The sequence below is a fragment of the Mastomys coucha genome, unplaced genomic scaffold, assembly GCF_008632895.1.
Source record: "Mastomys coucha isolate ucsf_1 unplaced genomic scaffold, UCSF_Mcou_1 pScaffold16, whole genome shotgun sequence".
Taxonomy (NCBI): Eukaryota; Metazoa; Chordata; class Mammalia; order Rodentia; family Muridae; genus Mastomys; species Mastomys coucha.
Genome location: NW_022196898.1, coordinates 49756788 through 49773928, shown reverse-complemented (window position 1 = coordinate 49773928; position 17141 = coordinate 49756788). Strand labels below are relative to the sequence as shown.

At 47.7% G+C, this 17141-nt stretch overlaps 1 protein-coding gene across 2 annotated transcripts in view; it reads left to right on the top strand.

Moving 5' to 3' along the window:
- Positions 1–5007: 5007 nt before the first annotated feature.
- Mab21l3 (mab-21 like 3) overlaps positions 5008–17141 on the top strand; it is a 23566-nt gene continuing 11432 nt past the window's right edge. The window contains exons 1-3 of one of the 2 annotated variants that reach the window (XM_031376125.1): positions 5008–5240; positions 5838–6097; positions 14542–14682. In XM_031376125.1, the coding sequence (XP_031231985.1) occupies positions 5849–6097; positions 14542–14682 (390 nt within the window). In that variant the 5' untranslated portion in view covers positions 5008–5240; positions 5838–5848. Of the gene's footprint in view, positions 5249–5837; positions 6098–14541; positions 14683–17141 lie in introns of both variants that reach the window. The other variant, XM_031376126.1, reaches the window with a different exon arrangement.

The following is a 17141-nucleotide window of genomic DNA, read 5'->3' as shown; positions in this document are numbered from 1 at the left end:
GGGTGGGGAAAGTAGCAGAAACGTGTTTCAAAAAAGTAAGAAATCCAGGGCGGGCTGGGCATAGAGCTCGGTGGTAGAATGCTTCTCTAGGTGAGGCCAACCTAGGATCAAAGAGGGAAAAGTAAGACACAAAGTATCCAAAGACGCTGGCTGAAAGACGAATCTGTGCTTGGGGCAACAGATGCTTTTGGCTAGCTCCACAGAGAGCTCCGCTCTTCCTAGGCTGCTGTAGAATGCCCCAGGCTGGGCTGGCTAAACAACAGAAGTGATCATCCTGAGAATTTTTTCCTGTGTACACACACCTGTTGGGCATCATGTCCCTTTTACAATGAATGATGCCAGCACTATTGGATTGTCACTTCTGAGAAATCTTTGTTTAACCCAAAGTCACAGGGCTCTCCCTGCCTTTCCTTCTACACGCTTTAGGGTTCATGTTTTTCACTGAGGTCTGTGAGCCATGCCCAATCTGTCTTTTAAAAAAGACTGACTTCCTTTCCTGTGGTGGATCCATGGCTCACTCCACCCATCGTTCACCCCACCTGTTGATCATACCACCTGTTGAATATTTTTTCTTCAGTGCATTTGGTTTTGTTTATTCTTTACCAAAGATCAAATGGCCATATTTGCATAAATCTATGACGGGAAACTTTTATTCCCATTATATCCTCATGTTGGTCTCTGTAGAGTAAGCAATCAGACAGATTTGTCACGGTTCATAAGCAACAGTGGGTGGGGCTGGGGGAGGGGGCTTCCCTCTGTATGCCTAAAAGCTGAAGTTCCATCAGCCAGGTGTTTCCTCCTGACTCAGGCATCCCAGAAACTGGGGTGAGCAGGTCAGCAGTCACCAGACGGAGTCAGAAACAAATGAGCAAAAAGCTGCCCGCTTCCTGAGGCGCTTACCTCACCCTCCTACTTTCTCTGGTGATAGCAACTTAAAAATATCCGGCCTCACATGACTGGAGTGGCACCGTGGATTGGGAAGAGTTTTGAATGAAAAGACAATGTTCTTTTTTTCCCCCCTAAATAGGCAGAGAGATTTGATTGGAAAATAAAATGTTATCTAAGCCATAACAAGAGCTTCATGGTTTTGATGGCTGTCCTCTGTGGAAAAAAGTCTCTGGGCTTATTTCTGGGCTCAGTCCACTGATGAGGAAAATATAGTAGTGATCTTGTACTTTGATGGACACAGACCTGGGAAATGTGCCTTCCCCAGCCTACACCGAATCATTTTTTCACACTTCCTCTCTTTTTAAACAAATTATCTTTTTAAAAACTTAATGTAGATGTAGGTACGCACCAGTGTGAGTGTGGTGCCTAAGGAGTCCAGAAGAGGGCGATAGAACTCTGGGAGCTAGAATTACAGGCAGCTGTGAGCTGTTGAATCTAAGTGCCCTGGACCAAACCCAGGTCCTCTGTAAGCAGTGTGATTCTCTACTGCTGGGCAATCTCTCCAGCTGGACCTCACAACCTGGCTTTTCTCACTCTCTGACCTCCGGCTGTGCATGGGGCAGAGCCATTACCGTTAAGTAAGCATCCGATTTCTTTTTTGTGAGGGGTTCTGCTCTTTCTGGAGTGCTGGGATAATCGCAGTAGCTAGGAAACAGTATACTGTTCTTCAGATGGCCAGATGAAGCTGTGGCTTTCACAGAAACAGGACTCTGGGCGCCTAGCACATTCTCACTGGGCTGTTTTTCAGCATTCCTGTCAGCATTAGGCTGTGAAAGGTGGCTTCCCTCAGGTGCAGGCACATCTCCTGTTGCTTTGCTTGCTCCTTCTGGGTTGAAGTCAGCTCTCTCTGTCTCTCTGTGTCTGTGTGTGTGTGTGTGTGTGTGTGTGTGTGTGTGCACGCGCGCTCCATCTCTCTCTGTCTCTCTGTCTCTGTCTCTATCTCTCTCTCTCTCTCTCTGTGAGTGTGTGTGTGTGTGTGTGTGTGTGTGTGTGAATGTGGAGGTCAGAGGTCAGCTTCAGGTATAGTTCCTTAGATTTCCTCCACTCTGGTTTTTTTTTCAGACAGGGCTGTCTCGCTGGCCTGGAGCTCCCTGAGTAGGCTAGACTGTCTGACCAGCAAGCCCTAGGGATCTTCCTTTCTCCATCTCCTCAGTACTAGCATGGACCACTATATTTGGCATTTTACACAGGTTCTTGGATTCAAACTTAAACCCCAGACTTGAACATACACTTTACTGACTGAGCCATCCCTCCCATCCTGGGTATATGCTCCTGAAATCACCCCTAGGCCTCACCTGATTTTATTTCTACGTGGCTTACATTTATTTTAGATTCTGCTCACCTACACAATTGTGTGAGTCTGAGAACCTTGCTTCTGAACCCAGACAAAATGTCAAATGACCTCAGCACAAGAGGCAAAGACACAGCTTTTTGGTGGAACTGCGACGATGACCCATCGAGTGATCTGGTGCAACAGAAAGATGGGAGACTGACCCCCACACATTACAGGGAGTCCCTCTGCCTTTGGCGAATAAAGCAGATTGCAAAAGTAACTTTTATTCACCTAATGTAATTGTCTCTCTCAAGTTTACTGCCTCTGTCTGTTAAACAAGGCCTAGTTCCGGAAGATTCTAGCCTCTGTACAATTTTATCCAGGCCTAGAATGTTTTCAGCCTCTGAGACTTACTGCTGAATAAGATCTCCCTTTCTAGGTCTTCCTGAGCTCTGGATGGCTAGTTCAAATCAGCTGTTCTGGCTCAAACTCCTCTCCAAAATGACCGATTCAGTCTGGCTTCCCTCTCAGCCTCTGACTGAATTCTTCTATTTGGCCTCATATTAACTTTGGTAATCTGTTCTAATCTTCTGGTTCCTTCTCATTCTCCGTCTCCATCTATCTTCACCTGCACCTAGCTTGTTCTCTCTCTGCAACCTGTCTCTCTATAATTGTCTCTCTTTGACAGGGTGGTGGTGGCGCACGCCTTTAATCCTAGCGCTTGGGAGGCAGAGGCAGGCAGATTTCTGAGTTCGAGGCCAGCCTGGTCTACAGAGTGAGTTCCAGGACAGCCAGGGCTACACAGAGAAACCCTGTCTCGAAAAAAACAAAAAACAAAAAAAAACCAAACAAAAACAAAAAACAAAAAACATTTTCTCTCTTTTCCCACTGCCCCAGAGCTAGGCATATCCTCCTCTGCCAAACCTTTCTCTGATTCATCACATTTTCTGCTGCTCAATTAGACATCGGTAATTTCGAATGTGGGTGCTTCATGCCTCAGAATGAATATTAGGTTTGATTTAGGAATTTTGAAAGCCTTGAACTGGCTCAGTTAATAAGGCTCTTGTTTTGAAGTCATGAGGACCTAAGTTCAAACCTGAGTTCAGTTTACCAAAACCCATGTAAAAAGCTGGATGCAGAGGTACATGCCTGTGATCCAGCGATGGTGAAATGGGAGGTAGGGCCCAGAAGGCCTGGAAGACAGTGACAAAGTTCCCAATGAAAGACTCTGTCTCAGGGAAAAGGTAGAAGACACTTGAAGACTGACACCCAAGCTTGTCCTCTGACCTCTGTGTGCACACTGTGCTATCCGACCCCAATGTAAAACTATAAATAAAATGTTGTGAATACTTTGGTAAGCAGACATTGGTCCTCAAAATCTATTACATTTATCTATTATTTGTGTATATGTGTGGAGGCACACAAGAGGCCGTTGACTCTTTCCTTTTACCATATGGGTCCTGGGAGGTAGGAAGAGATCGAACTCAAGTTCTCCGGCTTGGTGGCAGACTCTTATATCTGCTGAGCCATCTCAACTGCCCGGTCCTTACAGTCTGAATTGAGCTAAATGGTTTCCATTTTCAAACTGGCATGTTATGAAAAAAAAAAATGAGGATTTCTATTTCCCGAGGACAGAGGAAAACCTGAGTTAACCAGTTAACCAGGTCCCTCTTGGTGGCCTCGCACAGTACTTCAGGCACACCCTCACTCAACAGACTTTTGCTGACCTATTGTCCAATTAAATAGAGATCTGTATCTGCGGTAAAGCTTGTTTCCCTCCGCCTGTCTCAGAGCAGCTGCCAGAGACCTCGTCTGTGCCATAGCCCTGTGCTGGGGAACCCTACCCAGTAGGAACCAGGCCACGCTGACTCTAAGCTATGTTCACACAACGCACCCATCTTCAGACGTGCCTCTCCTGGGAATACAACTGCAGGCAGCTGCCCTGAGTTCGCTGTGCCTTTCCTTCTCCGGGTTCCTCCCGTAGCTCTGAATTTCCTCTCCATACCTGGCAAGTATCTTTCCATCTTGGAGCAAGAGAAGTTTCCAGATACAACATTTGAAGTACTGTAGTACTGAGTGACTGAGACGGGTCGGTGTTAGAACGAGAGTGGTGAAGGTGTGTGGGCATTTGACTCCAGAAACCCAAGGCAACTTAATTGTTATTGGAAAAGAACCTACTATAGGTCAGGGACTGTGAGGTAATGATTCCAGCAAAAGCAGAAGTTAGGATAAAAACAAAAGTATGTGTGTGGGGAGGGGAGCGATGGTGGGGTGGGGGTCGGGGTACTTCAGCAGAGTTGAAAGTGACACGGAAAGAGAATTTCAAAAGGCAGCTTAGCGAGGAGAGCTTCTTGTTTCACTGGTGAAAAACTGATGTGGTAGATTCGGAATGATGACTATGGTAACAGAAGTCAAGGGGCAGAGATTCCCAGATCACTTCAGAGCGTGTGCCGTAAAAAGAAGGGGATTTCCAGGACACGGAAAAGCATGCGGAAAGTCAAGGCGGTGTGGAGGGGGATTCTGAGGACCTTTGCGGATCCTCAGCCTTTCAGGACTGGTGTAAGACTTTGGACTGGCAGAGGGAACTGGGAGAAGGTAGCCCCGACGCTTGGAGGAAGAAGGTGGGTGGGGTCTGATGTGGCTCTCACTTGGAGCTGTCTGGGAGGATATGCAAATACGGGGCCACGGGAGAGAGTGCTAGGGCTGGATTGGCTGCCTTTGAGCTTTGAGGAGGTTGGTTTGGAGAGCTGCCTGCCTGGAAGCCTTGCTCAGAGGTGAGCTGGGATTGCCTGGTCTACTGTCTGTCTCTCAGATCAAAGACGGTGATACTCACGAGCTTCCGAAGATAAGGCTGCTGGGATATCTCCCCACCCCAGTCAGACTGGGAACTTACTGTCTGTTTTCTAGGATGGATTTTACTGGTAAAACTAGATGTGTCCTAGACGCTTAAGGGGCCTGTTTATACTGAGTATATTTTGAATGCCAGCGTTCAAGTGGGACAAGGAAATCACATTCTAAGGTCAGCAGGTGAGAGGCAGGACTCTGCCCTACTTTTCTCTGCGTGTATCTCTGTCTCTCTCTGTCTCTCTCTGTCTCTCTGTCTCTGTCTCTGTCTGTCTGTCTCTCTGTCTCTGTCTCTGTCTCTGTCTCTGTCTCTCTCTCTCTCTCTCTCTCTCTCTCTGTATGTGTGTGTCTGTGTGTGTCTGTGTGAGCTTGCCCCTGTATACACAAGTGTGTCTGTGAGTTTGTATTTGTGTGTGTGTGTGTCTGTGTGAGTGTGAGCTTGCCTGTCTATAACACAAGTGTCTCTGTGAGCTCATGCTTTTCTAAATGTCAGTCCTGGCCCTAGTCTGATTGGCGAGCCTTGTGCTGGGCATGATGAGAAACCAGGCGGCTTGTTTGCAATTTCTTATTTGTTTATGGTAAGGAAGTAAATCAAGTGCAGAATTTTCAGGAGTGGAGGGCAAGGGGTATTTACTGTCAACAAGGTAAGGACAAGGAGATGTAAAGATACCAGGTGATAAGGTGCACCTGGTGTCAGAACAACAGGAGAAAGGAAGAAACAGGATAAGCTCCAACTTGTTTTCATCCCGCCTCCTTTTCACTCTTTCTACAGTTCCCTGAAAGATGGCAGATGAATACTCCCATGTTGGAAAAGAAAACTGCAGTGAGCAGGCGAGAAGAAGCCAGGTCTCTGGTCCACGTTCACAGTTCCAGAGAAGTTTCATCCAGAGAGTAACATTGCTGGGAAAGCTGCCCACCAGATTTGTTCTCCATCGCGAAAAGAAGCAGAAGGTTGCTGCTATACTGGGGGTTGACCAAGAAGCCATGAAGTCTCTTCCAGAGGGAGACTTAGACCATTGCCTGCTGAGTAAGGTGAGCCAGGGCCCGCCAGCCTCTCCCGGGCACACCCTCTAACTCTCCACCCCGTGGACATAGATCAGAAGGAATTCCCTGCTTCTGGAGACCAGAGGCCGTTCCCAGGGACACAGGGTGGCTGCCCTCAGCCTGCTGAGGAGGTTCACTCGGTTGGGTCTTGTCCCTGAGGTTCATGCGGCTGGTTAATTATCTGAGCCTCAGACTTCTTTCCATGAAATGAGGATCTGAATGGGATCACTGGGAAATGGCTAGTCAGGCACAGGCACAATGACAGGCATGAGGATCAGAAGCTGAGAGGATTTTGGACTACATGAGTCCTTGCCTCAAAAAATAAAAACAAAAACAAAACAAAACCCAAAGAACTTAAGACAAAGGGTTTTTTTTCTTTTTCTTTTTAATTAAAAAACTGATGGTTTAAAAATATTGTTTGGGAGCTTAAGAGATGGCTCAGCAGTTGAGAGCATTAACTACTCTTCTAGAGGACCCAAGTTTGATTCCCAGCATCCACATGGTGGCTCACAACTATCTGTAATTCCAGTTTTAGGGAATCTAATCCCCTCTTCTGTCTCCTAGTGCATCAGGCACACTTGTGGTGCGTAGACGTGCATGCAGGCAGAACACTTATACATGTAAAATTAAAACAAAATCTTTGTGTTGTTGTTGTTTTTTTCAAGACAGGGTTTCTTTGTGTAGCCTTGGCTGTCCTGGAACTCACTCTGTAGACCAGGCTGGCCTCGAACTCAGAAATCCACCTGCCTCTGCCTCCCAAGTGCTGGGATTAAAGGCATGCACCATCACTGCCCTGCCTCAAAACAACATCTTTAAAAAAATATAACTTCATTTGTAAGCTGGGCATGGTGGTACCCACCTTTAGTCCTAGCATTCAGAAGTCAGAGACAGGCAGATCTCTGGTAGTTCAAAGGCCAGCCTGGTCTATTGAGTGGGTTCCTGACTAGCCTGGACTATATAGTGAAACTTTGTCTCAAGAAAAAAGAAGAAAGACAGATGAAGGAAGGAAGGAAGGAAGGAAGGAAGGAAGGAAGGAAAGGGGGAAAGAGGGGAAATGGGAATAGGGAGAAAGAGAAAGGCTAATTCCAGTTCTAGGCTCTTTTGATGTTAGACTTTGTAGGGAGCTTAACTATTACTTAGTTTAATCTGTTCCATTGTTCTACTTACACTTGAAGCTTCTAAGGCATGTCGTTAATGTTTAAACAAAGAGGTTTAAACTGAGAGGTGGGGGACTGGTCTCTGGCTTTCGTGCCTTTATATATAAACAAAGCAAAGATTATTATCACAGGGAGACATGAGTGCACTTTTTAGACATCAAGGGAAAATAAGGAAAATCTACCTGCACCAAAACCAATCTCCAGCAAAACAGTCTCTCCAGCACTCCTCTATGCAGAGGCAGTGCTGATAGATGTCTTCCTGTTTTCTGGAACACCAGCAACATTCCAATTTTTTTAGTGTGGCATTCATTCAAGTGATTTCACCTGCCCATCTCTCTGGGCATTCTCACCAGTATTCCTGACGCGGAATCCAACCTGGATTCATGGTCTGTTTGGTCTCTAGAGCGTTTTCTAAAGTTTTCTCTCATAGACATTTCAAAATACTAAGGAACCTAGGCTTCTGTCCCCTGTGGGGGAAAAAAGAATTGGGGTGCCTGGCAACCACAGGCCCGATGTCTGTGGGCTGAGTGTTTGTTAGCATGTTTGACAGCCAGTTCTCAGCAGCTTGCAGCCCCTTGCCACCAGTCTGACAGCTCTGTCCTTGCTCATCTCTTGTCCCCGAAGGTGGGGACAGCCTTTTCTGCCCTTAGGAGCTATGTCCTAAACAGACCTCAGGCCCAGCTTTTTTTCTTTCATTTGTTTTTGTTGTTGTTGTTGTTTCTTTGGGGTTCATTTTTATCCCTTCTCATGCAGCAGCTCAGAGTTGGCCTAAAAGGTTCTCTGACACGTGGGCACAGAGCACTTCTGTTACCCTGGGAACTGTGGAGCTGATCATGCTCATTGGTTAGGCACTCACTCTTCCTAGCCCTACCTTGGCCACTGACTTAAACCTTGGAGGTTCCTTCTACCTTTTCAAAGGGACCAACGGTATCCTGGACATATTCCTTTCCTTCCATATTCCCAGAGTATCTTGCAAAGATGTGGTCTGAAATATCTACAGAGTACCCTGGAGATAAAAAAAGAAAAAAAAAAGAATCCTCAAAAGGTGCTAACAGGCTGAGGTGCCCATAACATGTATTTAATGTAGCCATCAGCCAACCTCCATTCCTATAGAAGGAGAAAGAAGTTGCTAGAGATGAAAAGACTTGGCTAAAGTCCCATGGCTGTGTGGTGGAGATGCTGAGGTTTCAGCACAGGTGGCTGGGCCCGGAGGCTGTATCCCCTCTGCTGAAGTTCTCCATCTCACAGACGCACATGGATCCCCCACTTTATATCAAATCCTGCTTTGTAGTTTGGAGGAGCTCAGAACCTGAGAACTAGTCTACTAAAGGGGAAAGAAATGCTATGCATGGCTAAGGGACGGCCAGCCATACCTGCAGAGTCTGTTCTTAATTCCAAGGAGGAAAGGGAAGTTTTTGTGTACAGTCAGGGTGCTAACTGCAGTGTGGTGCAGCAGACCCCAGGCTGCCGTGGAGAACTCTGAAGAGTGAAAGGAAGAGCCTTGGCTTTGGTAGGAGAAGAGTGGTCCAGAGAATAAGGGATGAAGATGAGGGCTTAGAGGATAGTGTTAGGTTTCAATCGATGAAAAAGAAAGGTCAGGAGGAGACCCATTTACCCACCCACCCCCATCCCATAGGGGTTCTGTACTCAGCTATGCTTTCTTTTAGGGAGTAGAATCTGAAGTAGCAAATATGATCTGTAACTTACTAACTCTGGTGCAAGTTGCCTCCTGAGCCTCAACTTCCCCATCTATAAAGTGGGAACCATCAGCAAATGCTACAGTATAGGAGGCCCAGGTACTCCTGGACGGACTGAGAAACCCCAGCTCCACAGTGCTGCTGTTGCTGCTGCTGTTTAAGGAACGGGTACCAGGTGGTGGAGGAATTCCTCACAGAATGAACCTTAGCAGAGAGGAAGGCCCACTGCCTCCTCTGCATCTGTCAGTAAATGGATGTCTTTCTCTCTTTAAACTGGCAAGCTCTCAAGAACAGGGAAGGTGCTTGTTTATTCTGTGTAACCTATTATTGGACCCTTTTTCCTCCCTGCCCTCACCTGGCTGATGCTCATGCATGTAGACCACCTGTTCTGGATGCAGCCGTGCCCCAAACATGGCTCTCCAGCCCCGCGTTTTCTGAATGCTGCTTAAGTGCCCTTCCATGGAGTTCAAGGAAGGGGGTTGCAACACCGTGAGTCAGCACAGCGTTGTTACAGGGAACAGGCTTGAATTCCCAATACTTTATATTTGAAACAGTAAATTATTCACAAACCTGAACTATTAATAGTAGCAAATGACTTGTGGGTCAACAATAAGCCAGAGGCTAGGAAGGAGGGAGGGAGGGAGGGAAGGAGGGAGCCTGGGATGAGACAGGGACGAGAGTTCAGGCACGTACACACACCTGGAGAGAGGAGACCTGGGGGAAAACTCTGGTGGGAAGGTGTTATCTGCTGCCCCGGGTGACCTTGGAGCATCTAGCCTTTTGTACCTGGTTGATTCAGTGTGGCTTGGTTCTGCCTAGGTCTGCCACACCCACAAATGGAGTCTTTGAAAAAAGAGAAAGGAACTCTTTAGGTTCCTAGACTTTATCAGCAAGGAAGGTGAAACCTGGATAAGCTCCCAAGGTCAAGCTTGAATTACATTTCCCATCCATTTTCTTCATTTCCCGCTTATGTTTATTTTCAAGCTTTTCTTTGCCTGAAATACATTTGGTGATGGATCTGTATTGCCAGCTCATTGACACCTGAGAGACTATTTTAAGAAAAAAGGGGGATTCTGGATTAGTCTCGGAGGAACCTGCAAAATATCCATCTTTCACCAAAATCACTCCGTGCACTCACCCTGAGGCCTCATCTCTCCATTTCCTCACCCAGAAGTCAAATCCGGATCCTCTTGTTCTGTCTCTCTGGGTTCAGTCAAGACAAGCGAAGGCAATAGTCCAGGGGAGTGCCTAGGTCCAGACTGGGGTTACAACCTGCCAAGGGCTTGGGAACCCCAGCATGCATCATTTGGGGTCCGTGGATGGCTCCGTGATGTTCCTGTCCTAGTGAGCACTGACACTGCACGGATGGGCAGTGGTGTGGGAGGACTGGGCCAAGCATCACCTAATGAGAACTACACCCTGCTTCAGCAGCCAAGGCACTTTGGGGACAGACATGTCTGGGACTCTGGTCTATGCCTACCTCACTGCCTGGCCCCTGCTGTGGCATGTGTGCTTGTGGTATGCAAGAAGAGTCAGCAGCACCTACCCAGCAGCAGCTCTAGACTTGTTTCATGAGCCGTAACTGCAGACCATAGGCCTTCTCTAGGTCCAGGAAGAAAGTCAGAGGCCCATTCTACCCACAGCACTGTCAGAGAGGGTGTGTTGGGGAGTGCTGGAAATGGCACCGGAAACCCCCATGCATTGGTGTAGTTCTAATTGCTAGGGTGACATAGGAGAGCCAACTGCTGGTACTCTATTCGGTGACCACAGAGACGATGATTTCTGAAGTCGAAATAATTCTGAGATGCTAAGTTTAAGGCACCTACGTGTAAGAAGTGGCAGAGAAAAACTTGTAGTCTTACCTCCTAGACAGCTGAGTCCTCTATTCTGACTTTCACGGCTGCAGATCAGAACGCATGGGGACGATGAGCTAAGTATCCGGATAATGAGATTGGTTTTAGGCACCTTCCAGGATGTGTCCAATCTTGTTCTGCCCAGTCACTGCCCAGTCTGTGGTCAAGTTCATAATGAAGATTTTTTTTTCCCAAGGAGGGCATGTTCCCCTGGGTGCTCTGGCCCCATCCCCTCTTGGTAATACCAGTATAATGGATCCATTATAATGGACCTCCTCTCGGTGTGCTTTTTTTTTTTCAACTTGACAAACGTTTGAGTCTTTTTTTTGTTTTTGTTTTTGTTTTTGTTGTTGTTGGTTTGGTTTGTTTTTTGAGACAGGGTTTTTCTGTGTACCCCTGGCTGTTCTGAAACTCACTCTGTAGACCAGGCTGGCCTAAAGTCAGGGATCTCCCTTCTGCCTCCCAAGTGCTGGAATTCGCCACCATGCCCCACCTAGCTAGAGTCATTTTGAAGAGGGAACATTGGTTGAGAAGACGCCTCCATCAGATTGGCTTGTGGGCAAGTCTGTGGTGGCGTTTTCTTTTCTTTTCTTTTTGTTTTTTTAAAGATTTATTTATTTATTTTATGTATGTGAGTACGTTGTCGCTGTCTTCAGACACACCAGAAGAGGGCATCTGCTCCCATTACAGATGGTTGTAAGCTACCATGGGGTTGCTGGGAATTGAACTCAGGACCCGAGGAAGAGCAGTCAGTGCTCTTAACCACTGAGCCACCTCTCTAGCCCCACGTTTTCTTGACTGATGATTGGTGTGAGAGGGTGCAGCCCATTGTGAGCAGTACTACATCTGAGCAGGTGGTCCAGAGTTGTATAACTGAGCGAGCCAGGGAGAGTAAGGTGGTAAGCAGCTCTGTTCTATGGCTTCTGCTTGAATCTCTGTGTCCCATGTTCCTGCTCTGCCTTCCCTGCTGTGTTAGCCAAATTATACACTTTTCTCCATAGCAATGGAAAGCAACCTAGGGTGTGTGTGTGTGTGTGTGTGTGTGTGTGTGTGTGTGCGCGCGCGCGCGCGCGCGCGTGTCCATTGAATTTCTCACATTCAAGTTCTATGGAATCATATCCACAAACTTACAGATTTGGGGAGTTTAGGATTGTTAGCCTTGATTCCCCATGGCAGCCACTCTGACTGCAGTGTTCTACCTACTCAGAACATCTCACATGGCTTTTGTATTATGTTACTTCTAATGATCCTATATAATTCCCCCCACTACACTTATTTTAACAGATTAGACCCTGTTCAGTGCCCTGTAATCTAGCAGCCTGAATATGTGCGTTCCCTTCTCAGGCTGGAAAAAAAAAAATCAATGACTAAAACCCCACCTAGCTTCTACCTTTCCAATTCTTGCTTCACACACCCCAAACTCACAACTTCAGCCTGACATGAAGAATTAAGAGATGATTCACTCTATCTTACAACTGAGTCCACTCATACCCCACAACTTGGCCATCTTTATAAAGTACCCAAGCCATCCCTCAGTCCCTGGGTAATGCCATCTCTCCGGCTTCCTGTCTCCATATTGCCTTGTCTCCTACCCTGTGAAGAAAATAGACTCTAAGCAGGAAATCTCTCCAGTTCCCAGCATCCCTTCTTGTTCCCCTGTCTCTCCCTGCTCTTCTTTCCCTATGAAGTGAGCTGGTGGTGAGTACCTGAAGATTTGCATGAGTCTTCCTTCTGGGAAATCCCTCCTCCTCTCCAGCTGGCACTTCCCTCTGAGGTTAAACATGCCTAAGCCTGGAGTGTCAGTTTGAGACATCTTCTTGCTAGGCTGCTGGCCTTGCTGGCTTTATCAAACTGTTTGCTTCCGTGGTGGTCTAGCTTCTTGAGGAGTAGTGATCCTTTGTCCTCATGAGTTCCTCATCCTGCTCTGGTTGGGAAACTCTAAAGACACTTATGGGGCCCTGACCTCCTCGATTTTCCAACCCTGCCACCTCACAGACCCCACAGAGACAAGGTCGCGTGTGTCCCAGGACTTGCCTCCAGTTCTGAAGCACCAGGGCTATGGCCATGCACACCACACTCAGTGTCTGTAGGGCTGCAGGTAGAATCCAGGACTTCGTGTATATCAGGCAAAGGCTCTCTCTGCCTACTGAGGCAGATCCCTAGCCCCCTAGCTAAGTCTCTCTCACCTCCTGCCTCCAGAAAGGACTCCAGATTAGATAACTGTTCGCTGGCTGTTCTGCAGCATCCTCTGAATGCCTTTTCCCAGCACCTGACTACAAGTGTTTTAGTCCATCTTACTCTGGCAGTCTATCTGTAAATCTCTTACCATGCAGTAAATAGTGGGCATTCAGTGAAATTCTGGCCAAATGGAGTTGAATCAGGCACACAGGGGAAGGTCTATCTGTGAAGACCTTTAACCAAAGGTTCCCAAAAGCACCTTCCTTTATTTCTGACATCCTGCCCTTCTGTGAGCACCTTACTTCTTCCACTTGCTGTTTAGAAGATGCAGAGCCTCCCACAGGGCACAGCCATTCAAAGAGGGTCCCCCCGCCCCGTTACTCATATTGAATATCTCGGGGTGGGCATTACAGGGTTAGAAATGGGGGATGGCGGCTGGTGCCAACAAAAAGCTCACACTGCGAGTACAACTGCCATATTCAAGACCAAGCAAGACGCATGGACTTTAAAAAGACCACTTTGTGTATTTGATGTTTCCCATGAGATTCTCTGGCCCTTCGAGTTAAGGACCTCATTTTTGTCTCTTGCTCCTCAGTGTAGTGCTGGCCATCTGGACAGTACAAGTTTATTTTCCAAAGACAGGATTTTGTATATGGAAGTATACATAACAAATAGATCTAAGCATGCAGATTGGGGATGTATCCGTCAGCACCCCCCACTTCCCCATGACGGTGCCCCCACACGTGTTCTCTTTCATGAGGCTTCCCCATGCTGGAGCTGAGTAGTCATGTCTGTCTGCTCTGCCGTGGCACCGCATGAAGCTGTGCCTTGCATACAGCCAATGCTAAATGAATATATTTTTTTTAAAGATTTATTTTATTTATTATACATAAGTACATTGTAGCTGTCTCCAGACACCAGAAGAGGGAATCAGGTCTAGTTACGGATGGATGGTTGTGAGCCACCATGTGGCTGCTGGGATTTGAACTCAGGACCTCCAGAAGAGTAGTCAGTGCTCTTAACCTCTGAGCCATCACTCAGTGGACTAACCCTATAGGCCATGAAACTTGTGCAAGTGGGTGTGGTCTCATCCTTGCACTCTGTCTCTAGGGATAGCTCTGTGGACATCTTATGTGTTCCATGCTGGCCTTGAACTCACTGCAGAGCAAAGGCTGGTCTCACACTTCAGATCTTCCTGCCTCTACCTCCCATGTACTGGGATTACAGGTATGTGCTACAATGTGTCCCCGCTCCCCACCACCCCCACCCTAACCTCCCCCCTCTGCTGTGGCTTTGATTGCTGCTCTATCCCCAGCTCCTGCCCTGGAAAAAGTCCCTGATAAACATTGAGGAAGGTACTGTTTCAGAAGAAAGCAAGTGTCATGTTGATCACCGTCAGGCCTAACTCAACTCCTTCAGAGTCCTGGGAGGCAAGATTTTTGCCTTAAACTTGGGTCAGGCATCACTCGCTGTGCTTTTGCCTTATCACCTGTGTGCTGTCGCCTCTTCAGGCTCTATAACTGTTTTCCTGATCTCCTCACACCCAGGTGGACCTGAGGCGACAGCAGATTTCTCAGACTGTGGAGGAGGTGCAGAAAATCATCCACCTTCTGACTACAGAAATCAGCCACCAGGACAGTCGCTTCGAAGCCGTGCCTGTCTCTGACACACACAACGAGAACATTAAGGTAAGCAGGGCTCTCCCTCCCTGTCTGAGGAGCTCCAGGGAGCAGCCAGGCCCTGGGACAGAAGGGACTCCATGTGTGAGAGGTACTTCTGCCACTGAGAGCGTGCCCCAGGTTCCCACAGATCCTCTTCCAGGCACAGTGTATGCACCCCATGAAGTTTGCCTTGTGGGAGTCCACATACCTAGACCACAGAGGCTGGGGCTGAGCTGAGTCCTGTTTGGCCCTAACGCCAGATCTCATATCAAAGACTGATGGCGAAGCATGCTGCCTCGTGGTCCAAGCTCAGTTAGGCGCCTGCTCATTTACTAAACACAACTGAATAGATGAGAAGCTGGGCAGAGAGAAGTGAGGGAACTCATGGGGAAGCCGTTGAAGGTGATAGACTCTGGGGTACAGGGGAGGGGAAGGAGGAAGGTTCAGAGGCAGCACTGTAGTACACAGTAGCCCCTCCCTGCTGAGGGATCCCACTGAGTCTAACCACCAGGGCCAGGGCACGACAGTCAGCAGTGATCTCACTCAGACCCTAACCCACCCAGCCTGTCCTCCAGACTACACCCTCATTTCCACTAAGAAATGGGAAGGGAGGCTCTGTGTCCCTCTGAATCCTCACTATTCTCCACCTCAGTTTTTCTGCGTACAAACCTCTCTCACCTTGCATTAGGTTTTCCTACCAGTCTGTAAGATTCTTTTTTTTTTTTAAAGATTTATTTTATTTATTTTATGTGTATGAGTACACTGTAGCTGTACAGATGGCTGTACAGATGTGTGTGGCTGCTGTTGAACTCAGGACTTCTGCCGGCCCTGCTCACTCTGGCGTAATTTACTGCAGCTGTCTTCAGACGCACCAGAAGAGGGCATCCGATCTCATTGCGGGTGGTTGTGAGTCACCATGTGGTTGCTGGGATCCGAACTCAGGACCTTCGGAAGAGCAGTCAGTGCTCTTGTCCACTGAGCCATCTCACCAGCCCCAAGATTCTTGATTTTAAGGACTGGCACGTGCACATTCAGCCTAGGAAGAATGAGCTTGACACCAAGAACTGTGACTGGCCCCATGCACCTCAGGCTGGTGGGTACAGGGACCACTCACAAGGTTCTAAGACATGTGGATTTTGAGGCAGAATCAGATTTCAGGAAACTGACTCTAGGGTGAAGATTGTAAAACTAGCATTGATCTGGTCATTTTAGAACACTTGTCCACCTCTTCCTTCCCAGGCCAGTCTCAGTCAGGCAAATACAGCCCAGGACTAGAGAGAACACACTCTCCCCAGACCTGGATCAAAAAAGTTCCCTTATAGCTCACAGTATATCCTGTGTTAACTAACACTGTGTCCTGTATACTAAGTTTTGAAATGGGATTACAGATATAGGTTAGTTGGTAAAGTGTTTGCCTGATATGTTTAAAGCCCTGGGTTCGATCCCCAGCACACCTGTCTGTCATCTCAGCACTTGGGAAGCGAAGGCCGGAGGATGGGACGCGCTTGGTCGCCTTTGGCATCTGTTTTAGTGTGCTGTCTTACTTTACTGTTGCTGTGATAAAATACTGTGGCCAAAGCCACCTATGGAAGAAATAATTATTTTGAGCTTATCATGGTGGCTAAGGCATGACAGCGCACAGTGGGTGAGGCAGCGGGAGCACACAATGGATGAGGCAATGGGAGCACACAGTAGGTCTTCAACCACAAACATGAAACGGAGAACTCTCAGAGTTCACCCCACCCCCACCCCCTCACTGCCCTCCCCCTACCCAGGGTGGCATAATTCCTCCAGCAAGGCCACAGTACCTTCCCAAATAGTGCCATCAACTGGGGAGGAAGTGTAAAATACCTGAGCTCTGGGGGAATATCCGTATCAAATTTGACACCAGCCTGGGGATATGGGAGATCCTGTTTTAAAACAAAACAAAACAAAGACCACATAAAATGCCTTTAATTTTATCTTGGGCTAAGTTGGCTGAGTATCTACTGAGCAGCGTTTGTGTGACTGGCAATGCAGTCATTTTAGTCTTTATTTGATGTTGTTGGGGGAGTGTGGGTGTGTGTGGATGCACCTGTTCAGGTGCGTGTTCCGTGTGTGGATGTACCTGTGGAAGAAGCTGTAAAAGTCAGCGTCTATCAGCTGTCTTCCTTCTTCGGTGGCTCTCGATTTTACATTTTGAGACAGTGTCTCCCTCTGAGCCTGGAGCCCCCTGATTCATTTATAGTGAATAGAGGTCAACAAGTCCCAGGGATCCACCTGTTTCTGCCCCACCCCTACCCCCAAACCCCCAGTGCAGTGATTACGGGCATGCGACTACACACCTGACTTTTGGTAGATGCTGGTGACTGGCACTTGGGTGCTCATGCTCATAGGACAAGCTTTGTATTGGCAGACCACCTGTCCAGCCCCACAGTTGCACGTTTGAACTCATACGCAAGTGGATTCAAATCACGTGAACACTTTACATTTGTAGTTTAGGTGTC